Here is a 25999-nt window from a genome sequence, read left to right on the forward strand (position 1 = left end):
TCTAAGAACCAACTATTGGATTTTGTTGTTTTTATCCCATCCCACCCCTTGTTTGCTGTTTTATTCTTTTTTCCCTTTATTATTTATTATCTTCTTTCAGTTTAGTTTGGATTTTCCTTATTCCTTTTCTTGGATGCTTATTTGTTATTTAGTTTATTTGGTTTTCATTTTTAATTACTCCTTTTACATTTTTATTGTTACAGATTTTGCTTTAGTTTTTTTCCTTGTAATTTTTAAGTTGATGTATCCTAATTTTATTTATGTTTAAGGTACACATGATGATCAAACAGGGTAATTGGGATATGCATTACCTCAATATATTTATTTTTTCTTTGTGTTGAGAGTATTAACTGTTAATACACTGAAATATATAATAAAATATTGTTAATCATAATTTAGATTCTTAGGTTTAGATATTTTAAAAGACATGTATGCATTTAAAGCTATGTATTTCCTTCTAAGTATTGCTTTAGTTGTATCCTACATTTTTTCCTATATAGTTTAGATTCTAAATTAAAAATTTTTTTTATGATTTTTAATGACCTCTGAATTTCTAAGAGCATAGAAATTTAAAATGTCTACATGTTGGGAGTTTTTAGTTATCTTTTAAAGTTGGTTTCTAGTTTTGTTTTCCATGTAACAAATGATTATGGTCCGTATATTCTTTTGATACTTGAGATTTACTCTGAATCCTGCTACTAGTCAATTTTTATATGTTCTCAGTGCACTGAAAAATCATGTCTATTCTCTAATTGCTGGATGTTCTTTATTTGTATTTGCCCTATTGCTTCTTTTTTTTTTTTTCTTTTTTTTGTAGAGACAGAGTCTCACTTTATGGCCCTTGGTAGAGTGCCGTGGCATCACACAGCTCACAGCAACCTCCAGCTCCTGGGCTTAAGCGATTCTCTTGCCTCAGCCTCCCAAGTAGCTGGGACTACAGGCGCCCGCCACAGCACCCGACTATTTTTTTGTTGCAGTTTGGCCGGGGCTGGGTTTGAACCCGCCACCCTCGGCATATGGGGCCGGCGCCCTACTCACTGAGCCACAGGCGCCGCCCTTGCCCTATTGCTTCTTAATTGCGTTGTTAAAAATCGTACCAATTTGTTTTTCTTGTGTTCTCTGATAGAAATATGTTAATATCCTTTAATACTGTTGTGCGTTTGTCAATTTCTCTGTGTAAATCTCTCAAATTTTGCGTATTGTGTTCTGAGTCTGCTAAAATACTGGTCCTCCATCTGCCACCTGCAGTTTGGCTTTCCATAGTTTCAGTTACCTACAGTCAACTGCTGTCCAAAAATATTAAATGGAAGATTCCAAAAATATATTATTCGTAAGTTTTAAATTGCACGTCATTCTAGTGTTGTGATAAAATCCCATGTCATCCTGGTCCGTTCTACCTGGGAGGTGAACCATTCCTTTGTCCAGTGTTCTGAGCTGTATATGCTCCTCGCTCATTAGTTAAGGACATTGTCTGCTTCTGACATCCAGTCATCAACATTGTCATGGCCCGATGATCTGGAAACATCTGAAGCAGTTGATCCTTTCTGACATACCATAAGAAGATCAGTAGTCCGTAATGCTAAGTCATAACACCTACAGCATTCACCTAACATCATCTTATCACACAGACATTTTATCATCATCACCACAAGGAAAGAGTGAATAAAGTATAGTAGTTTCCCTCACCTTGGAGGATGTTTTAAGATGATCAGTGTGATGCTAACACCTCAGATAATGTCAAATCCTATAGGTGTATGTACTGTGTTTTTTCCTATGCCTGTGTACCTATGATAAACTTTAATTTGTAATTCAGACACAATAAGAGATTGGCAATAATAGCTATTAATAAAATAGAACAATTATAACAGTACCCTAAACGAGTGCAATTTAAAACTTAATTTATTCCAGAATTGTTTATTTCTGGAATTTTCCATTTAGTATTTTTGGACTACAATTAACTGTAGATAATTCAAACTGCAGAAAGTGAAACTGTGGATAAAGGGGAGACTAAAATAAGATTCTTTTTTTCCTTTTTGTTTTAACTCGAAATACATTTTACACAACATATTTTTTCTTTTTTGAGGCAGTCTCACCATGTCACCCTCGGTAGAGTGCCATGGTGTTACAGCTCACAGCAACCTCAAATTCTTGGGCTCAAGCGATTCTCTTGTCTCAGACTCCCAGGCAGCTGGGACCACAGGTGCCCGCCACAATGCCCCGCTATTTTTTGTTGCAGTTGTCATTGTTGGTTAGCTGGCCCAGGCCAGGCTCGAACCTGCCACCTTAGGTGTATCTGGCTGGTGCTGTAACCACTGTGCTACAGGCACTGAGCCTACACAACATATTTTGAGAATCTATATTCACCTAACTTTTATTACAGTATATTGTGATAATTGTCCTACTTTATTATTAGCTATTCTCGTTAATCTCTTACTGTGCCAAATTTATAAATTAAACTTTATTGTAGGTATGTATGTATAGGAAAATCATAGTGTATATAGCCTTTGGTATTATTTGCGATTTTGGGCATCCACTGGGGTCTTGGAATGTGTCCCCTGCAGATAAGGAAGTGCATAATTATTATCATTCTGGGGAGCCACCCGAGAAGGGACAGATAAACTTCTTATTTCTCCCTTTGGGTTACCCTTTCATTAGGGTAAAGCCTTTCAGTGGTCTCAGCTTTACGTGGGATCTCAGTTTCATCTGAGCCTTGTATGAACCCAGCACCTCGTGACCTGCCTGCCCAAGACCATTGACACAGTGTTAGTTCTTGTTAATGCCTTCTTTTTTCCTGATACTTAGAACTCCATTTTCTTTTTTATGTGGTCAAGAATGCATTCAAAAGATATTTTATATTTTATCCAGCATTTTCAGCCATTGGTAATGGGAGAATTTTCAGGTTATCTATTTTGCTAAATTATTAGAGCTGGAAATTTCTTTTCTGAGTACTTTGTATTCTTTCTGTACTTTTTGTTAGCATTTTAAAGTTCATACTTCTTTTTAGTTTTCAGCTGAGCTTTTTCTACTCAACTTTATCTAATAAGAAAGGAAATAGTAATATTCATTGTATAGAGAATAGGTATCTGTTTGGCATTTTGAACAATTTGATTTAAAAATAGTACTGCATTTGGTGGCACTTGTGGCTAAAGGAGTAGGGCACTAGCCGCATATACTGGAGGTGGCAGGTTCGAACCCAGGCCCCGGCCAGAATTGCAAAAAAAAAAAAAAAAAAAAAAATACTGCATAGAAAATGTGACAGAAACTAATATCTATAAGTTGCTATTTAAACCAAAGCTTAATTTTGAGTCTACCACCTAATTTTAGTTTTGTTGTATTTTTTTTCAGTTTAAAACAGAGTGGAAAATTCCCTGGAAATCCCTGGCCACCCTATAAGAAAAGGACATCACTCCATCCTAGCTATAAAGGTCTTATGAGACTTTTGCACTGTAAAACTTTACACATTGTGCTATTCACTCTGCTTTACAAGGTACAGTAGTAATTTGAATAGAAAGACGTAGATTAGAATTTGTTTTCATAATTTTCAAATGAAAGTGCCAAAGGATAATATTTACATAAAAGTACCACTTATAAAGCAAAGTGTATTTATGTATTTAAGATGTATGAGGATAGGTTATAATCACATGTGTTTGAAATCCAAGTTAAAAATAATGTAATAGCTATACCATTTTTTGTGAGAAACTTTTTATCTTATCCAGGTGTGGAAGGGAATATTTATTTATGGCTTCTGTAGAATAAGAAGCGAAATGTTTTAGAACTATTGGAGGGATAGAATGTAGTCAGGGACTGAACAACCTCAGAACCTACTGAAATGGCGGCTGTATAGGTAGCTCAATGACCCTTAGATTGAGGTGGTTCTGTTGCCTTTTTTCAGGAATGTTTCCTTTGATCAGGAATGTAACATGGAAGGATTTGGGTGGAATTTCTATGTGGCAGCATCACATAATTTATTTTTATTTTTATTTTTTTTTTTATTTATTTTTTTTTTTTGTAGAGACAGAGTCTCACTGTACCGCCCTCGGGTAGAGTGCCGTGGCGTCACACGGCTCACAGCAACCTCTTAACTCTTGGGCTTACGCGATTCTCCTGCCTCAGCCTCCCGAGCAGCTGGGACTACAGGCGCCCGCCACAACGCCCGGCTATTTTTTGGTTGCAGTTTGGCCGGGGCTGGGTTTGAACCCGCCACCCTCGGCATATGGGGCTGGCGCCCTACTCACTGAGCCACAGGCGCCGCCCTTTATTTTTATTTTTTGAGAGAGGGTCTTGCTCTGTTGCATGGGTGAGAGTGCATTGACCTCATTATAGCTCATTGTAACCTCAAACTCCTGGGCTTAAGTGATCCTCCTGCCTCACCCTCCCAGGTGCAGGACTACAGATGCATGCCACAATATCCAGTTAGTGTTTTCTAGTTTTAAGTAGAGACAGTCTCCCTACTGAGACTACTCAGACTAGTCTCGAACTTTTGACCTTAAGTGATCCTCTCACCTTGGCCTTCCAAAGTGCTGGGATTACAGACATGAGCCACCATGCCTGGCCAAAAATTCTTTTTGTTTTGTTTTGTTTTTTTTTTTTGCAGGTTTTTGGCCGGGGCTGGGTTTGAACCTGCCACCTCGGGCATATGGGGCCGGTGCCCTACTGCTTTGAGCCACAGGCACCACCCCCAAAAATCTTTTTGATAAAGATCTTAGGAACTCAAAAGATGATGCTTTTACTGTCTGTTACCTAGAATTTATTTTATTCTTGGATCTTTTTACATACAACTAATTTATTTGATGAAGATTAATTGTGTACTCCAAATCGTATGTATCATAATATTATGTAGTATATAGATATATAAAACAGGGATTTTTGTGATCTAACCTGGATAAAAGATGAAAGATAAAGAAACTATACTCATTAACTAAAATAACTATAAACATCTCTAAAATAACTATACACATAAATGTTAGTGATCAGGTACAAAGAAAACCTATTGTTCCTCTTCCTAATAAGAATTGAAAAAATTAAAAATTAGAAGAAATTTGTCTCGGTGCCCATAGCACAGTGGTTATGGTGCCAGCCGCTTACATGTAGGTTGATAGGTTCGAACCTGTTCTGGGCCAGCTAAACAACAATGACAACTGCAATAAAAAAATATCCAGGCATTGTGGTGGGCACCTGTAGTCTCAGCTACTTGGGAGGCTGAGGCAAGAGAATCTCTTGAGCCCAAGAGTTTGAGATTGCTATTAGTTGTGACACCACAGCACTCTACTGAGGGTGACATAATGAGACTCTGTCTTAAAAAAAAAAAAATTGTAAGAAATTTGGAAAAACATATTTATCATGCAAATTTCCAATTACTATATAAATATTTTTTAATTATTTAAGGAAATATACATTAAGTAGACATTTTAGTTTTTTCCTGATGTTGTAATGCAATAAATACTTTTAGATTTCTCTCCTTCCCTTCCTTTAAACCCCAGCCATAGCCAGTTTGTAATTTTACTTGCAAAAGTTATTTCTGTTAAGGTTTTAGGCAAGTGCCTCAAAAAACACCTTGAAAGGTTTATTTTCATTATTTCTTTATTTCTTCACTTTTTTTTTTTTTTTTTTTTGTTGAGACAGGGTCCCACCCTATGCCCCTGAGCAGAGTGCAGTGGGCGTGGTAGCTCACCACAACCTCAGACTCGGGCTGCAGGCACCCCGCTGCCTCAGCCTCCGGAAGCCGCTGGGATTACAGGCGCTCGCCGCGGCGCCCGGCTGGGTTTTTCCATTTTTTTCACGAGTCGGGGTCTCACTGTCGCTCAGGCGAGTCTCGAACTCCTGAGCTCAAGCGATTCTCCCTCCTCAGCCTCCCACAGTGCTGGGATTACAGGCGTTCATTATTTCTTAAAGGATTATTCAGTAAATAATTTAAAGTGCTTTTTTATCAGAAACTATAGAATAGCTTTTCTTACTAGAAAGCTAGAAAGCTAGTAAGCTAGAAAGATGTTTGTATTTATTTTACAAATAATGGAACTTCTTTGAATGTTTACTTAGTGCTAGATTTTGTTTGAGATGCTTTATATATACTTGTAGGCACTATTTTATTTAATTCTAGCAAAAATCTTTATTAGTATAAGTTCAGTTATTGTTCCCCTTTTCTGAGATAGAGAATTGAGTTTTAGAGGTTAATAACTAGTTCATATGGTGAAGGTGAGTGCTGTTATTAGTAACAAGTAATTCATGAAAATTCTGGAAGCTTTATTGCAGATAACTTATACAAGTTATTTTCAAGTTGTATTTTTCAACTTTTTCATTGCTTAATGTAAAAGTAGATTTTATGAAGAATAAAAAGGCAACATGTTAGTTGCTTCACAGCTATCATAAAAATATATTTATTTTTGTTTTGTAGAGACAGAGTCTCACTTTATGGCCCTTGGTATGGCCCTCACACAGCTCACAGCAACCTCCAACTCCTGGGCTTAAGCGATTCTCTTGCCTCAGCCTCCCGAGTAGCTGGGACTACAGGCGCCCACCACAACGCCCGGTATTTTTTGGTTGCAATTTGGCTGGGGCCGGGTTTGAACCCGCCACCCTCGGTATATGGGGCCGGCGCCCTACCCACTGAGCCACAGGTGCCGTCCTATCATAAAAGTATTTTAAAAATCTCAACTTTATAATAGCTTTCTTGACTTTAACAATAATAATAATAATTAAAAATTCTTTTCTAGGGCCAGGTGTGAAGTCTGCCACCTGTAATCTCAGTGTTTGGAAGGCCATGGCAGGAGGATTGCTTGAGGCCAGGAATTCTGGATTAGTTGGACAATATAGCAAGACTCTTTTCTTTAGGAAACATTTAAAAATTAGCTGGGCATATTGACATAAGTCTGTAGTCCCAGCTACTCAGGAGGCTGAGGTGGGAGGATTACTGAAGCCGGGGAGGTGAGGCTGTAGTGAGCTATGATTATACCACTATACTTCAACCTGGGTGACAGGGCAAAACTATTTCTCAAAACATTGGCTGGCACTGGGAGGCCAAGGCAAGAGGATCACTTGAGGCAAGGAGTTCTAGAATAGCCTGAGCAAGAAGACTTCTGTCTCTACAAAAACTAGAAGAATTAGCCAAGCATAATGGTGCATGCCTGTAGTTATAGCTACGCGGGGGGCTGAGGCAGGAAGATTGCTTCACCCCAGCAATCTGAGGTTATAGTGAGCTGTGATGAGGCCGCTGCACTTCAGCCTGGGTGATAGAGTGAGACTCTGACTCTAAAAACCAACCAAAAACAGTTTTCTTATTTTATTTATTTATTTTTTTTTTGTAGAGACAGAGTCTCACATACCACCCTCAGGTAGAGTGCCGTGGCATCACACAGCTCACAGCAACCTCTAACTCTTGGGCTTACGCGATTCTCTTGCCTCAGCCTCCCGAGCAGCTGGGACTACAGGCGCCTGCCACAATGCCCGGCTATTTTTTTGTTGTTGTTGTTGCAGTTTGGCTGGGGCTGGGTTTGAACCCACCACCCTCGGCATATGGGGCCGGCGCCCTACTCACTGAGCCACAGGCGCCACCCCCAAAAACAGTTTTCTAATTGACATTGCATTGGCAAGTCAACTTTCTAAAAATCAATTTCAGGAAATCACTTTTTTTTTTTTTTTTGGCCGGGGCTGGGTTTGAACCCACCACCTCTGGCATATGGGATCGGTGCCCTACTCCTTGAGCCACCGGCACCGCCCAGGAAATCACTTTTATCCCTTGCCATATTTAACATTACAGAATGTGTTAAAATAAAACTCCCTGGAAAAAAATCATTTTTAGTTTATTCTTTTTCCTTGTAGTACCTTACAAGAGGATTTGTTCCTCCCTATTTTTTAAGTTAGAGCTGTAATGCTATAGGATTTCAATTCAAAATTTATTTGAATTTAGCTGGCAATACATTGTCAGTAGTCTTAGTAATGATAGGTGATGGCCAGGGAGTCTGTGGTTTGTATTCTGGCGTTGTTTACACTAGCTGGTGTGTGGCTGAGCCTTGATTCTCTTTCTGTAAAAAACTGGATCAGAAAGGATGACTTCAGCCTTCAGTGTCTTCCTGCTTGTCACACCATTGGCAATACCCACTTACACTATTTGTTGAACACCAATTGCTAAATCCTATACCCAGCAAACAATAGATACCAACTTATTTAATCCTCACAACAATTTGGATTATCATTCCAGTTTTAGAAATGAGAAAACTAAGGCTGCAGTCTGTTGATCAAGGTCAAAGAAGTATAGACAGAACTTGTGTTAAACTTAAGGTTTTTAAAAGATTTTGAAAGCCTATGCTCTTCTGTGGCACACAACAGATGAGTGGAAAAGCCATCTCAGTAGATGAAAAAAATTAGAATGAGTAAATTGAAAGATTCTTTAGTCACAATAGATTACATCTGAAGTGGCTAAGTCCTCCTTTCCCTGTCTCTTCAGCCCTTTGGGCAGTTTTTGGGAGGTTCAGCTTAGCTTGTCCTCTTTTTTACTCTCTGCTGTCTTACCCACTGCTGAAATTGCCACTCCATACAGAGCCTCTGCCTTGTCTCCCTTTCGTCATTTGGCCAGATAATGTTCTTACAACAGGATGATAGCTGCCAGGCCACCTTTTTCTTGTGGTATTTTAGGTATCTTCTGGTCTGACGGCGTGATTGCTGTAGGTAGCTCTGAAATCCTGTGTAAGGTGTGTAAGACTTCATTGTGTATCCCCAACAACAATAAAAAAAAAAAATTAAAAAAAAAAAGACTTCATTGTGTAAGCCATATAATATAAGGTCAGATTTATTGAATTTTCCTCTGAGAAGCCTCTTTACTAACTGCTTGCATCTCTTCTTCCTTTCTCATCCGTATAAATCACACACTGACATATATACATGTATACAGCCACAGAAAATGCTCAGGGCTTTAATTTTAGAGACAAATTTTAAGAACATTAATGTTCCATGAACATGTATTGTACTCCCAGGCACACTTGCATAAATTATGTTATCTAATCTTATTCATCTGATATCTTTTGTCAGAAAAATGTCTGCAAATTATGATGTAAAATATTCTTATTAATTATTTTACTAGATACTGGTATATTTATGTTTTTTTTTTTTTGAGACAGAGTCTCACTTTGTTGCTCTGAATAGTGCCATGGTGTCACAGCTCACAGCAACCTCAAACTCTTGGGCTCAAGTGATTCTCTTGCCTCAGCCTCCTGAGTAGCTGGGACTACAGGCATTCACCACAATGCCCACCTATTTTTAGAGACTGGGTCTTGCTATTACTCAGGCTGGTCTTGAATTCCTGAGCTCAAGTGATCCGCCTGCCTTGGCCTCCCAGAGTTCTGGGATTACAGGCGTGAGCCACAGCACCCGGCCTTGGTATTATTTATGTTAATGGTATTAGTGGGTTATTTGATGTGTTAACCTGTAAAAAATCTGTAAGCTGATATTTTAGGTATTACTTAAAGTATTATGTTATCTTTAGAGAAAACCTAATGATAGGTTGTCTTTTCCCCAAGGTATAGCTTTACTTACATATCTGATTTTTATATATTTGATTGTTATTTTCATCTATAACATTAAAATGCTTTTTGATTTTTAAATTAAATACATTTTGTTGACAAATAATTATGAGGCATTTTCTTCCCTTTTTAAAGATTTTGATGGATCATCAAAATCTGTCAGAACATGTACTCTGCATGGTTTTATATCTGATTGAATTAGGACTTGAAAATTCTGCTGAAGAGGAATCAGATGAAGAGGTAAGTAGAAAGGCAGCTTCTTATATTTTAAAATTTTTAGATTGGGGGTAGCCCCTACCTGGCCCTAGCTAGTCGTTGCCATGCCAGACATGTCATAACTTTGCTGATTATGTCATGTTAAAAGACTTTTTTGATCTTCAAATATGGTCTTTTAGAGCTTTTAGTCATGTATTAAACTCTGATTATATGATTATTGAATTTATAGTTTATGTCATAAAAATTAATCTAAGAAAAGTAGTGCATTTTTGTTTGCACTAAAAAGTAAAGTGACTGCAGGTAACTTTATCTTTTTTTCTTCTGATATCTAAACAGCTTTTGCATCACTGTCACTGATTGATTACTGGTAAATAATTATTAAGTTAGGACTTCAGTCTAGAAATTCTAATAATTTGAATAGAGATTATTTTTGAGTAGCAAATTCTTTGTGTAAGGATTTTAAGGTAATGGAATGAATGTTGTTAATGTAAAAGAATGTTTAAAGTACTTAAGAATACCAGTTGTTAATGTGTGTCATTAAAATAAAAGCAATTGTTATTACAAATTAATTTTTACAAATGTGTTAGGCTCCCTCTTCCCCTCAACCCCTGGAGACAGAGTCTCACTGTGTTGCCCTCAGTAGAGTGCTGTGGTGGCACAGCTCACAGTGACTGCAAACTCTTGGGCTTAAGCAATTCTCATGCCTCAGCCTTCCGAGTCGCTGGGACTACAGGCACCTGCTGCAAACACCGGCTATTTTTGTGTTATTGTTGTCATTGTTTAGCAGGCCCTGGCTGGGTTTGAACCCAGCAGCCCTGGTGCATATGGCCAGTGCCCTAACCACTGAGCTATAGGTGTCGAGCCAAAAAGTTCTTTTTATCTCCTCCCTAGAAAAAAGACAAAATACAACACAGCATAAAAAGGACAACAAACAAACAAATTAAAAAACAACAACAATCATCTCAGCAAGTTCTTTGGTAGTTCAGGTTATGTCAAGATATATTCTTTAATAGGTATTAAAAGGTCTTTAAGATTCCTCCAAGATGAGGTCATACTTTTGCTTGAATTTTTTCAGACTTTTTTGAAAGAAAAGTATTTTTCAGGAGACATTTAACTGATTCAATTGGACTTTTCCATATTACTGTTGAGAAACTTATTTTTGTATTTTGTGTTTCTGTTTGGTTTTTTAAATTTATTTTCTTTCTGATTTGTGGATGAAGCTATAAGGAAGTCAGGAATATGACAGGCAATGGATTATTATTTGGGCTTGTTTACACCTCCATTGTACCTTAGACATGACATGACATGGTTTGATATTCATTATTTTTATGTTGTAGACATTAGTGGGTGGACCAGAACATTGTCATGATAGTTGGTTTCCTGGCAGTAACTTGGTGTCGAACATGCGACATTTTATAAACTATGTCAGAGTGAGAGTTCCAGACACTGCTCCTGAAGTGAAGAGAGACTCACCTGCAAGTACTAGCTCCGATAGCTTGGGGTCTTTACAAGTAAGTATAAGAGTGAGAAGGAAAAGCTTTATGTTGTGTTGGGACATACTGTTTAAATTATCTTGTGATATCAAAAAATATAATGTGGTTGTAGAAAATTTTAAATTATCTTTTTTTGTTCAGCAGAAAATCTTTTTTTTTTTTTTTTAAGTTAAATCATAGCTGTGTACATTAATGCGCTCATGGGGCACCATACACTGGTTTCATAGACCATTTGACATATTTTCATCACACTGGTTAACATAGCATTCCTGGTATTTTCTTAGTTATTGTGTTAGGACATTTATATTCTACACTTACTAAGTTCCACATGTACCCTTGTAAGATGCACCATAGGTGTAATCCCACCAGTCTCCTTCCCTCCATCCATCCTCCCCTCTCTCTCCCCTCCCTCTCCCCCTTCCCCTTCCCCATATTCTTAGATGATAACTGGTTTATAGCTTTCATATGAAAGCCATAAATTAGTTTCATAGTAGGACTGAGTACATTGGATACTTCTTCTTCTATTCTTGAGATACTTTACTAAGAAGAATATGTTCCAGTTCCGTCCATGTAAACATGAAAGAAGTAAAGTCTCCATCTTTCTTTAAGGCTGCATAATATTCCATGGTGTACATATACCACAATTTATTAATCCATTCGTGGATCGATGGGCACTTGGGCTTTTTCCATGACTTAGCAATTATGAATTGGGCTGCAATAAACATTCTGGTACAAATATCTTAGTTATAATGTGATTTTTGGTCTTCTGGGTATATACCTAGTAGAGGAATTATAGGATTGAATGGCAGATTTATTTTTAGATCTCTAAGTGTTCTCCAAGCATCTTTCCAAAAGGAATGTATTAATTTACATTCCCACCAGCAGTGTAGAAGTGTTCTCTTTTCTCCACATCCATGCCAACATCTTTGGTCTTGGGATTTTGCGATCAGCAGAAAAACTTTATTATCATGTCACAGATGTTTGTACACATAGAGGGTGTTCATAAAGTTCGTGTGCAATTTAAAATACACAAGTTAGTCTATTTTATTTTACTTTTGAAAATTAAATTAATTTTTTTTTATTGTTTGGTATTCATTGAGGGTAAATTATCTTTTATTTTTTGTGATGTATCTAAGCAACTTCTGCCTTACTAGTCTCTTTCCTTTAATCTGCCAGAGTTCACGACGGCCTAAAGTTCTTCAAAGAGAGGTAGATGTGTATGATATTTGCATTAACTAGCAACATGTCTTTAACTGGAAATGGGAGAAAAAAATCACTTAGAAGTATTTGTGTGTGTATGTGTGTTTAATATTGTTAAATTTTAAAAATTGTTTCTTTAATAATTTATGTGTCTTTTTTGTAAAGTATTTAAACTTAGTATTAAAGAAAATTCATGTTATTGAACTTAAAAAAATAATGCTGAGTGTTTGATAGTGGTTTGTTCTTATTAGTATTAGATGTATTTGGACCAATTATAGATGGCACATTAGGTCTGTTTGTATTTAGCATCGCAGCTGTATTACTAACATTTTAAAAATGACTCGGATACTTTTTAAATCAAAGTCAATTTTATAACTGGAAGCATGCTCATTTAAAAATAATTTTTTTTTTTGGTTCTGTGGCAATTAATTAACTGTGATAAAATAAGCCCCTAAATGTCTTTAAACAGTATATGTTGTATATTTGGACTCATTTTGAAAATTAGCTTTCTCATTGCATGTAGGTTAATTAATTAATTTTTTAACTTTTGAAAGGTAGAATTATCTTGAAATAGTATGCCACATAACTAAACTTAAGCACGTCTGATCTTCACAACCCGAATTTTTGTGAGTAGAGAACATTGAATCAGGCATTTCTCATAGTAGAGTCTATTGTCTTTGACATATTTTTACTCAGAATGCTCTATACTGTTTTAATTAAAATATTGGAACCTCTGTAAAAGGGTTTTTCCTCTAATGCTGGTAGAGAGTACTTTAGAAAACAGCTTGGGTATGAAGAAATATTGTGTACTATACTTAGACTCATAAAAAGCCTAACTGATATTGGGGCATCCTTTCTATATTCACTTTAAAACAATTAAGGAAATCCATTAAACTCACTCATATCTTAATTAAAAGGTGATTTCTAAGAGCCCTAATGCAGTTTGGGTACTTTAGGCTATTTAGAAGATAAATTGATGAGAAAACATTTAGTTAAAAAAATTTTTGTTCAAATAACAAATCACAGTGATAGTAAAATATGAAACAGATTAACTTGATTTTTCTTTCTTATATTTTCCTTTAGTAACTTTGAACATTTATGTTAGAAGTAATTTTCAAACTTTGAAGCTCCTTAACAGTAAAATTAATTACCATTTCAGATTCATCTACTTCAAAAATTTTTAAAAAGTTAATTTGTATTTTTTTCCACTGGAAATTGTAGCAGTCTTTCAAAAATTAGTAAAGAGTATTGTGTACTTGATAAATGTTGAATAGAACAGCTTTTCTACCTTTAAACTGATGAGAAATGTAGTTTATGACTGTACTACAGTCATCTTCAATATGACTGTAGATGCTACTTAATTCTATTTTCTCAGACAGATAGGCTCAGGAGATTGAGAAATATGATTTTCCTCGTTACTATTTCCAGACTGAACGGGCCTAAGTATATTTGAGAGAGTGAAAGGACAGATTTACTGAATAAATGTTTGGGTAAACTTTGAGCATTCCTTTTGAAAATGTAGTATTAATATGTTTTAAAAATTATTAAGTAACTTCTCTTGATTTTTCTTTTTTTTAAATGGTAGAATTCTGGTACAGCTCAAGTTTTCAGTTTAGTAGCACAACGCAGAAAGAAATTTCAGGAGATCATCAATCGCAGTAGCAGTGAAGCAAATCAAGTGGTTCGTCCCAAAACATCAAATAAATGGTCTTCTTCTGGTTCAGCTCCACAGTTAACTACAACCATTTTGGAAATTAAAGAAAGCATATTGTCTTTGCTAATTAAACTTCATCACAAACTCTCAGGGAAACAAAATTCCTACTATCCTCCTTGGCTTGATGACATAGAAATTTTAATCCAACCAGAGATTCCTAAATACAGTCATGGAGATGGCATAACTGCTGTAGAAAGAATTTTATTAAAAGCTGCATTACAAAGCAGAATGAACAAACGCATCATTGAAGAGATATGTAGAAAAGTGACCCCTCCGGTACCACCCAAAAAAATCACTGCAGCAGAGAAGAAAACACTGGACAAAGAAGAAAGGTAATTTTTATTTTTTAATGTTTTAAACCTGTGGTACAGTTGATGATCTGGTATTTTCTCCTTTTTGGTCATTGAAGACTAAATCACCTAGATGTTTAATGGCAGTAGTCTTAGCTGATTAGCTTGTAAGATAAAAGCATGGCTAGTGCTTGTGCATATACTATGATGAATTCATTGGGGGAGACAAGATGAGAGTTTTTGACCCCAACATTTAATCACTACGTTTGGGACAGGATGCCATGTACCCATCTGTAGTCCTACCTACTTTGGAGACTGAGGAGGTGAGACTAGCCTGGGTGATATAGCAAGGCTCCCTCTCTACGAAGAATAAAAAAATTAGCCAGATGTGGTGGCAGGTGCCCATAGTCCTAGTTGCTAGGGAGGCTGAGTTAGGAGGATTACTTGAGACCAGTAGTTTGAGGTCATAGTGAGCTATGATTGTGCCACTGCGTTTCAGCTTGGGCAACAGAGCAAGACCCCATCTCAAAAGAAAAGAAAACATTACTATCTTAACTCTCTAGGCTCTTTTTTTTTTTTTTTTTTTTGTAGAGACAGAGTTTCACTTTATGGCCCTCGGTAGAGTGCCATGGCATCACACAGCTCACAGCAACCTCCAACTCCTGGGCTGAAGCGATTCTCTTGCCTCAGCCTCCCGAGTAGCTGGGACTACAGGCGCCCGCCACAACGCCCAGCTATTTTTGTTGCGGTTTGGCCGGGGCCGGGTTTGACGCCACCCTCAGTATATGGGGCCGGCACCTTACCGACTGAGCCACAGGCACTGCCCAACTCTCTAGGCTCTTTTGTAAAAATTGCTACTGCTGTTACTGCTTTGGGGATTTAATAATTCTCTCATTCTTTTCAAAAACTATTATCCAACCTTAAATGAGAATGGAAAAAATTTTAAATATTTCTGAAAATAAAAACTAACTGCTTTAGTTCTTTTTGTTTTATTTAAATCTTTATCAGTATGTGATTGCTAGTTATCTACAAAGTAATGTTTTAAAACACATTCTAACTTATGCCTCTTGCTTTTGTACCTTTAAGTTATTTTTAATTTGTTGTTAAATTATAACATTTAGGAACCCCCCCCCCCATCTTTTGAGTCTTTTTCTTGGGTTGATTTTTTTTATTCTAAGATAAATGATTTTTATGATGTTAAGTGGAATTTGTGGGTCAAGGGCTATGAACACATACATGCGCTTCTTACTGCACATTGTTTGCCAGAGAGTTGTATTACTGTGCATTGTTACCCGCTGTTTCCCAACAGCCTTTTCAATATTGCCTGCACTGTTCTCATAAACATGACAAAGTCAGTTTCAAGAGGTTGAAACTCAGCATAACTCTTGGAAATGGTTTAGTGTTTATAAAAAAAACAACAACATACCTTCTTGGCTGGGTGTGGTGGCTCCCGCCTATAATCCTAGCAGGGCCGAGGCAAGGTGGATCACCTGAGCTCAGGAGTTTGAGGCTAACCTGAGCAAGACCCTAACTTTACTAAAATAGAAAAAACTAGCTGGCAGTTGTGGCAGGTGCCTGTAGTCCCAGCTGCCAGGGAGGCTGAGGCAAGAGAATTGCTTTGAGTCAAAGAGTTTGAGGTTGCTGTGAGCTATGATGCCATGGTACTCTACCAAGGGTAACAAAGTGAGACTCTGTCTCAAAAAACAAAAAACAACAAACAACATACCTTCTAATGAATGCACATGAAGTTAAAAGACCCAGACATTAAGAAAAAGGATTTCAGAATTTTAGTTGTTGATATAGGAGATGAGGGTGAAGTCAAGAATGGTTCCCATATTTCTGACTTGAATTATACTCCTTTTACCAAGATAAGGGAGTATAGAAAGGGGCTTAGCTTCAGTGATAAAATTGATATGTTCAACTGTGAACACTACTGAGTTAAAGGAGGGCATCCAGGTAAAGAAGCCTAGTTAGATGTAGAGTTTGAGACTTAGGGGAGAATTCTTAGAGTTACAGATTTGAGCGTATAGCTAATAGCACAAGCCTTGTATATGGCAGAGTGTGTACAGGAGGAAGGTGAAAAGACTTAGTATAGAACTTAAAGGAAAAACATTAAAGGGAACAATTGAGGAAGGAGTACCTACAAAAGCGACTGGAAAGGGATGGCTAAAGTGGAGTAGAAGAAACAGGTGAGTGGCTTTAGAGAAAGCAGGAGAAGAGGAAGTTCAGAAAGGCAGAGAGAGACTTGTCAAAATTGTTAAGTACCATACTAGTTCAGATAAGATTGCCTAGTCTGATTTGTGAGTTAAGAAATTATCCTTTGGTAATTGTACAAGGGCAAATTAGTTACATATATAATTGTACTTCACATCTTTGATATAATTAGAAGATTTTTGTGGATAATTTATATCAAAAGTATACGTGAAGGCCTATAGTAAATTAAGAAGTTAAGAGTGTTCCTTTTTTTTCACAGGCATTTACAGATGAGTGTTATAAAAAACTAACAGTTATTATTAGATCAGGTAGAATGATTTTGAAGTATTTCTTCTTTTTCTATTGTCTATAAGATTTGGCATGATCTGTTTTTTGAAATTATCTTTTACTTTTATTTATAAATATTAGTTGTCTATTTTTTGAGACTTTAAAAAAATAATAGGTTAACTGATGACTCCATACTGAATCATACTGAATCTCAGAGTCAAAGCATTCTATAATAAACATACTCTTATTTGACAATGTGAATGTTACTTTCTTTGCATTATTATTATTATTGCTTAATGTTTCGATGCAGCAATTCTCTGATTTCTTTTCTGAATGTATTTATGTTCACTCATTCTTTATGAGGTTTTTGTTTCTAGTCTTTATCTTAAATATTGTTATTGTTATTAAAGTTTAAGCCTCTTTAATTTTGTGAAGGCAAAAAATGGAAACTTAATAAACATATGTATATGTAAAAATTAAAAAAATAATCTTCATTAAAAAAACCTGTATTTATTTATTTATTTATTTATTTGAGACAGGGTCTCACTACATCACAGAGTTTGGAGTGCAGTGGTGCTATTGTAGTCTAAAACTTCTGGGCTCAAGCAATCTCTTGCCTTACTATAGGGTGCACACCAAGGTGCCTGGCTGATGTTTCTATTTTTTGTAGACACCAGGTCTCGCTATGTTGTCTAGGCTTGTCACGAACTCCTGAGCTCAAGCAGTCCTCTTGCCTTGACCTCCTAAAGTACTGGAATTATAGGTGTGAGCCACAGCCTCCAGATAGAGCTAACGTATAATTTGGATGAAAATTCATTAAGTTTGAGTTAGTAACAGCCTAGAATTTTGTAAGTCTACTGGTAAAAACAGAAAGTTGAAAATGAGGTAAAATTTTTATTTTTTGTTAACTTCTAAATTAGTGGTCTTTCTGGTTGTGTAGTAGCGTATCCTTTCCATTCTCTCTTTCTAGTCTAAGAAAAAAAAAACCCAAAAAAGTATATATATTTAAAGTAAGATGACTATTCAGGGAATCAAAGTCTACTTTGTTTGGTTAAGAGTATTCTGTAATTATTACTAATAATAAATGTGATTCTACGGGACATAGTTTAGATGCTGTTTTTACAAGAGTCTGTAATGCTCTTCTGATAACTAATATTATAAACATTTTGAAAGCTTTCCTTATGATAGATTTTGTTTTCTTTTGGGAGTGATGGTATTGACAAAGACTTGAAACTAATTTTGCAGCACACAGCTAAGGATTAAGATGAATCTGTTTGAATCTTACTGTGCTTCTCACATTTGTCTTTTTTCTGGGTTGGATTTTACATTGTTTCATAATGAAAGCAGAACAGTTTATAAACACTTCAAGAGGCTTCATTTTCAAATACTTCACCTATAGACAAACTTGCCATCACTTTCATAATAGATTAACTTTATAGAAAATAAGATATAAACAAGAAACCTTAGATGGTTATAATGAAATGCAACTTCAGTATTTTTGCCTCTGGGATGGTAATGCAAAATTTCTGAGTTGTACTGAATCTGCCAGAACTTGTTTATATCTTTTGTTAATGGTCTTTGTTTACATTTATACCCAATTTTAGAAGAGGAATAACCTAGATTAAGACAAAATTCACAATAGTGACATTCCATTTCTGGTATTATAAAAAGTTGGTATAAAAATACATTTTAATACTAGTTACATTTGAGATTTTCTTATGTTTGTGGATTTGTTATTTAAAAAAGTAATATGAATTTAATAAGACAGCCATTTAAACATGAGATATTTAGGTATTTGTTATACTGTTATGAACAGTTCTATTCTAAAATGTACATATTTAAAGATGAGCTGGAGAGTGGCATCACTTAAAGAAGCATACCAAAACTTATACATTCACGAAATAGTGATATAGGAGACCAAACATGTATTCGACAGTGGTGATGTTGCATTTTTGGAGATCTCTTAGAATGCTTTGAGCATCTGTAGCACATTTTTGTTTTGTTTCTATTTCTTCTATTAATCCTTCCATTGAGGATCAATTTAATTTTTAAAAAATTTTTATTTTGAAGTAAAGATAGTACCAAGAACTTCCTGAACCATTTCAGAGTTATTTCAGAGATAAGTTGCTGATGCTCCTTCACCCTAAAATACTTTAGTGTGCTTTCTAGAAATAAGGGCTTTTTCTAACATAACCACGGTTTAATTATCAAAATTAGAAAATTAACATTGTATTTAAGTATGATTAAATCCTGAGACCCAAGTTTTTTTTTTTTTTAATTTCAGGTTAATGTGATAGTATGAATAACTAAGTTACAATGTTTGTATTTGTTAGGTAGAGTCTCTCTTGTAGTTTTGTCCTGTACCCAAGATGTGTGCCCTATACCCTTACATTGTGCCCATTAAGTGGGAGCACCCCAGTCCCCTTCCCTCCTGCTCTTCTCCCTTCCTTTGTTTTCCCTTCTCCCAACTTGAATTGAGTTTTTTTCTTATGTGGGCATGTATTAGATTGTCTACTGGCTTCATGTTAGTATTGAGTATGGTAGACCCCAAGTCATATACTCATCCTTTTTTGTACTTTTTTTAAAATGTATTTTACTTACACATTCATCCTTTTTTGTATATATTTTACTTCCTGGGGCTGTCAGATGTTCCAGGTTCATCTTGTACTTAGAGTCAGCCATTCCTCCAGGGAGTCTTGATTGCTTTCAGTGGAGAATGGTATTAGAAAGCACAATCCAGCTGGGTGCGGTAGCTCATGCCTGTAATCCCAGTGCTTGGGAGGCTGAGGAAGGTGGATTGCCTGAGCTCACAAGTTCGAGACCAGCCTGAGCCAGAGTGAGACCCCCATCTCTAAAAAAATAGCCAGGCATTGTGGCGGGCGCCTGTAGTACCAGCTACTTTGGGAGGCTGAGGTAAGAGGATCATTGGAGCTTAGGAGTTTGAGGGTGCTCTGAGCTGTGACGCCCTGGTACTCTACTGAGGATGACCAAGCACAATCCGTGTACTTATTCTACTGAGACATAGCGGTTTTCTGGCCTTCTTAGTAGACAGAGCTAGGGAAAGTTGTGTGTATGTCTTTATTTGGTTGGAGGGTGTTAGGGGGAGGGGAGAAATTTTTATTTATTTTGTAGCTATCTATATGTACTGAAAACTATGAGTTCATTCTGGTACTTCTACTTCCAGTCTGACACATGAGCCATTCTTGCTTTCTCTCTATAACTCACTACTCCCATATGAGAAACTTAGTACTCATAATCCTCAATATGCTTTTTTTGGTTAATTTCCTTATATGTAATGAATTTCTTATAATCTTTTACCATACAAATGCCTTCATGTGCCTGGCTGATGGATCCTGATACCTTGTATTAGGCCAGTGTTGCCACCCTTCATGTTCAGGAAGGAAAGAGAGGGGAGGGGTAGATTTAATTTTTGAAATGGCCAATGTTATTTAGAGGTAAGTTTGATGAATGAAATGAGTTATCAACCTGGATAATAATATTTTTGCTTCAAAACAATATGAAAGAGTTTTTGTTATAAAATAAATTTTTTTATGTGGATCCTAAATTATCTATAAGTATTAGAGAAGAAACATTAGAAGTCTTTTGAACATTATTGGCAAAAATATGTCATTTCTTATGGTAAGGTGTACTGTAGAACCAGACTTTATAGTTGTTCCTGATTATCCTGCTAATTTGATGGGAGCAGTGTATGAATAATCTAAAAATTACTGTTGACATTCTGTTCTTCTAAATTCTATATATTCTATCCTTGAATCATATCAGATTAATAGAAGAATACTTTGAGGTTTTCCATAAAAATGGTTATGTAGACTCTTAGTTTAATAATGCTTCAACTTAAATCGTCATTAAAGAAACTGCTGTATAGTCCATTATGTTTTCATATATACTTTGTGAATGGGCTGGGATCACTTCCTCTTTGAGTTTTGTTCAAGTAAAAAATTTGTGTCAGTCAATAAGTTAATATATAACTTACCTCGGAACCTTTTTCTTTCTCTTTCTTCTCTTATTTAAATTATTATTTTAACCTTCTCTGAGTGGGAGTAAAACTTTACGCTCACTAGTGTTGTTAGCTTTGCATAATCTGGGGAAGCTTGTGTTCTTTTTTTAATGGTTTGCTTTTATTTTCTTTTTCTTATATATGGTATTGTTGTTTTGGTGGGCTTTTTTTTTTTCTTTTGTGGCAACCAGTCTCAAATTAAAAATATTCTTTGGAAGTAGATAGGGATAAATAATATAAAGAAAGTAGTGAATTAATCCAAAGATATATTTATGCTTAGAAAGAGAATATAGTTTTATTTTTTATCTTGTGTTTGAGACTCATCAGTTTCTTTTATGTTATACAAAATAAACCAAACTTGAAGTATCTCCTTGTAGCAACTGGGAAGTGTATTGCCTTCTACTCATTCTCTAATAGGAGAGACCTATTCTTAGGGTAACAGTAAATCTGACTGTTCTTATGTTTTAGATTTTGTTTATAACTGAGCATCATCGTTTCTTCTAGCAACTAATTTACTATTAAATAGGAGTTAATGGCTGGGCCCAGTGGCTCATGCCTGTAATCCTAGCATTCTGGGGGGCTGAGGTGGATGGATTGCCTGAGCTCAGGAATGTGAGACCAGCCTGAGCAAGAGTGAGGCTCTGCCTCTAAAATTAGCCAGGCATTGTGGCAGGCACCTGTAATCCCAGCTGCTCTGGAGGCTGAAGCAAGAGAATCACTTTAACCCAAGGGTTTGAGGTTGCTGTGAGCTGTGACACCATAACACTCTACTGAGGGTGACAAAAATGAGACTGTTTCTAAATAAATAAGTAAGTAAATAAATGTTAAATTGTTCCTTGCTGAAAAATGACTCTGAAAAATGACTGTTTCCAAATAAATAAGTAAATAAATGTTAAATTGTTAGTTCCTTGCTGAAAAATGACTCTTGTTCTAGTATAGACTCTCCTAAGTCTATACTTAGGAGATTATGCTGGAAATCTAGATTTTCTGTCTATCTTAATTCTTTTTTCTTTTTTTTTTAAGAGAGTCTCACTTTATTGCCTTCGGTAGAGTGCTGTGGGTCACAGCTCACAGCAACCTTCAGCTCTTGGGCTTAGGTGATTCTCTTGCCTCAGCCTCCTGAGTAGCTGGGACTACAGGTATCCACCACAATGCCCGGCTATTTTTTGTTGCAGTTTGGGTGGGGCCGGGTTTGAACCCACCACCCGCGGTATATGGGACCAGTGCCCTACCCACTGAGCCACAGGTGCCGCCTTATCTTAATTCTTATTTCACACTTAAAGTAAATCTTAACTTTTATTTTTATCTGTTAGTAAATTTGAAACCTTTTTAAAGCAGTAGACTTCTTTTAAGGACAACTTAATGTATAATATAGAAAATAGATTGTTCTCAATTCTGTGTGGGGGCTTTCCATATATTATATACTCCTGAAAGATAGTAGATAAGTCTTAAGCACATCTGGTACTTAAAACTTTATTTCTGTTTAGGCGACAAAAGGCTAGAGAGAGACAGCAGAAATTGCTCGCAGAGTTTGCTTCACGGCAGAAAAGCTTCATGGAAACCGCAATGGATGTTGGTAAGTCAAAATTTTTTAGTTTAGAATTAGGATGATCTTGTCCAATCAACCACAGACAGTTTTGATTAAACAGACAGACAGATGATTTCTAGTCTTTATTTAAACAATAAAGTGGTGAAAAATCAGACTTTTATTATAGGCAGCCTATTTTATTGTTAAGTAGCTATAGTTGTTAGGAGATTATTCCTGATGGTAGCAGTATAGTACATTCCCTTTGTTCCCTTCTATTAAGCTATTTCATATATTTGTGAGGTTCATCAATATCCCTTTACTTATTTTGATATTTTCCTGTAAAATTATCCCGAGATCCTTAAAATAGTTTTCCAATATTTTTAGTGCCTCCTCTTTCTGCCACTCCTTCAGTGTTTCTTAAAGTCAGGTATACTTCTCACTTCATTAGGATTAGCATTAGGATTTATATGATGAAAGAGGATCTCATGTTCCTGTAATATGACAGGTTGCTATAAGCAACCTTTTATACATACTGGAGAAATCTCCATCTCACTCTTCGTTTAATCAGGATATTCCCTTCCCTATTTTTCATTACAGTAAATTTTTCCTTTTATTTTTCTTTTAGACAAAATTATTAAAAGAAAATAAGCTAAATTCATACATTTAGTTAAAATACATACAAATATATGCATTCAGATCAATGTCCAGAAGAAGTGCAGAGAGGTGATTGGTTCAAATTTACCCTAATGTCTTCTAAACCATCAACAGTGTAGTTTATGTTCAGCATACAACTTTGATTATATACAGAATATAGGTTGCATCCCTAATGTCAAAATCTGAAATTTAAAATTTTCCAAAACCTGAAACTTTTTGAGCACTGATATGATGCCTCAAGTGTAAATTCCTAGGCATTTGGCCTATCACCTGGGGTTAGGAATTTAGGATAGGATAGTCAAGTTAGGATAGTCAAGTCCAGGTGTGGGGCTCATGCCTGTATCCCCGAATAATGGGAGGCTGGGAATTCTAGGCTAGAATGCTTGAGGCCAGGAGTTCTAGGCTAGACAGAGCCACATAGCAATACCCTGTCTCTACAAAAAATATATAAAATATATATATTAGCTGTGTATGGTGCTAAGTGCCTGTAGTCGCAGCTAAGGGAGGCCAAGGTGAGAGGGTTACTGGGAGGATTACTAGGCTGCAGTGAGGAATGATTGCACCATTGCACTCCAGCCTGGGTGAGAGAATGAGACCCTGTTTCTGTAAGGTATGTATGAAACATAAATGGATTTTGTGTGTAGACTTGGGTCCCATCCTCAAGGTATGTCATCATGTATATGTAAATATCCCCAAACAAAAAAAATGTGAAATTTAAAACACTCCCGATCCCAAGCATTTCAGATAAGTTATACTCACTCTGTACTTAAATTCTCTTTATGGGATTTACTTAGCATCAGTTGACTTTCTCATATGAAAGATGAGGATTTAGTTCATTGACAGTACTTTCCCTTTCTCCATTTCTTCTTCTTTCCAAAAATTGATAATTTGTGTTTTCTACATATTTAGTATAATTATAATATGTTTTATTTATGTGTCTCTAGTAGTCAGTATCTTGAGGCTCCTTATAAAATGAACTAATAATCACCCTTACCTTTCCCATTTTTTCTTGCCTTTTCTTTACTTTCTGCCTTTTATCACGTAGTTGTTTACTTTTACATTGTCAAGGTTGCTGGCATTTTATTTTGTGGCCACTACAATGTCTTTTATCCAAAGGTTGACTCTTTAAGAACAATGAACAATATTTGCATTAGTATGACTTTTTTTTTTTTTTTTTTTTTTTGAGACAGAGTCTCACTTTGTCTCCCGAGTAGCTGGGACTATAGGCATCCACCACAATGCCTGGCTAGTTTTTTTGTTTTTAGTAGAGACAAGTTCTCCCCTTGTTCAGTCTGGTCTCGAACTCTTGAGTTCAAGCAGTCCACTCTCCTCAGCCTTCCAGAGTGCTAGGATTGTAGGTGTGAGTCACTGTGCCTGGCCTTTTAGTATATTTTTAATAATACTTATTTGAAGTCTAAACTGCCTGGTTCTTGATTAGTCCCCCATGCTTGATTGTTCATTTGAATGGATATAGAATTCCAGGCTGATAAGTATTTTCTGTCACAATTGAAGTCATTTTTCTCTTGTCTTTTGCCATTCTTTTTTTTTCATTGTTGGGGAATCATTGAGGGTACAAAGAGCCAGGTTACACTGCTTGCATTTGCTGGGTAAAGTCCCTCTAATAATAGTGTCCATTTTTTTGATGAGAAGTCTGAGGGTAATCTGATTCTTACACTTTTGCAGGTGAGCATTTTTTCCCTTTCCCCTGACACTTTCATGATTGTCTACTCCTTAGAGATCTGAAATTTTATCATTTGTATCTGTGAGGATCTTTTTACATTCTTTTTAGTAATGATCATTTTCAATTTGAAGATTTCTATCTCTGAAGCTATGAGAAAATTTTTCTTATGATTTCTTTGATAACTGGTACAGTTATCCAATGAAATGGTCTTCAATGATCCCTGCCTTCTGGCATTTTTCCCCTGTGTAGTCTTTTTCCCACACTGCATCAGAATTGGTTTGTGTGACCAGTAGAAAATGGCATAAATGATGATATGTCATTTATCATATCAGGTTATGAAAAAACACATAGCTTCTGTCTTTTTTGCTTCCTCTGTCTTAGATTACTCACTTTAAGGAAAGCCAGCTCTCATGTCATGAGCAGCCTTGTGGAGAGGCCCATGTGAATAAGGAATTGAGGCCTTTTGTCAATAGTCAATACTCATGTGAGTGAGCTTGGATGTGAAACTCTCTGTACCAAGCAAATCTTAAAATGCTGCAGCTGGCTGATAGTTTGATAGCAGTTTCAGGAGAAATCCTGAGCCAGAAATACAGCTAAGAAGCTTCCAGATGTCAGATGTCTGACCCTCACAAACTATTTGAGGTAATATAATAAGTGTTTAAGCCACTGAGCTTTGGGGTAATTTGTTACACAACAATATTTTTCTCTCTTGTATTTTATTCTCTTTTTTGGTATTCATAGTTAAATCTTGCTTCTCCTAATTGATCTTTCATTAGTTATTTTTTATGTCTTTTTTGTCTTCTATGTTTTTTCTTTTGGCTTTATTATATACACAGAGATTTTCTCTCTTCAGTATCTTATTCTTCCTTTATAAAATTTCTATAAAATCTTTTTGAATAGTTTGAAGTATTTTGTTTTATGTTTTGTGTCTTTGGCTGAATTATCCTTATTCTTCTGAATTGCTTTTTAAATTTTTTTTGGTCTTTCATGTTGCTAATTTTTCTGATCTGTCTGATGATCCTTGATTGTGTTGGAGAGCTGATTGTCTGGATGCTGATGGTACATTTATTTCACTGAGGTGCAAAAGGGTTTAGTTTTAGTAATTGTCTCCAATCTTTGCATAAGGGTAAGGCATGTTTACTGTCAGACTTGGATTAAGTGTGGAGGACAGCAGACTACTCTATGGCTGAACCCTCAAATGCTAACACTCAC

At 36.1% G+C, this 25999-nt stretch overlaps 1 protein-coding gene across 7 annotated transcripts in view; it reads left to right on the forward strand.

The window, feature by feature from the left end:
- UBR3 (ubiquitin protein ligase E3 component n-recognin 3) overlaps positions 1-25999 on the forward strand; it is a 233625-nt gene that overhangs the window by 103963 nt on the left and 103663 nt on the right. For all 7 annotated transcript variants that reach the window (XR_008381290.1, XM_053597855.1, XM_053597858.1 and 4 more), the window contains exons 20-24: positions 3346-3487; positions 9648-9752; positions 11066-11239; positions 14007-14467; positions 22412-22500. Coding sequence is in view for 6 of the 7 variants with exons in the window: in XM_053597855.1 (XP_053453830.1) it covers positions 3346-3487; positions 9648-9752; positions 11066-11239; positions 14007-14467; positions 22412-22500 (971 nt within the window). In the remaining variant the exon portion in view is untranslated. The remainder of the gene's footprint in view (positions 1-3345; positions 3488-9647; positions 9753-11065; positions 11240-14006; positions 14468-22411; positions 22501-25999) is intronic.

The sequence above is a fragment of the Nycticebus coucang genome, chromosome 7 (genome assembly GCF_027406575.1).
Source record: "Nycticebus coucang isolate mNycCou1 chromosome 7, mNycCou1.pri, whole genome shotgun sequence".
NCBI classification, from domain to species: domain Eukaryota; kingdom Metazoa; phylum Chordata; class Mammalia; order Primates; family Lorisidae; genus Nycticebus; species Nycticebus coucang.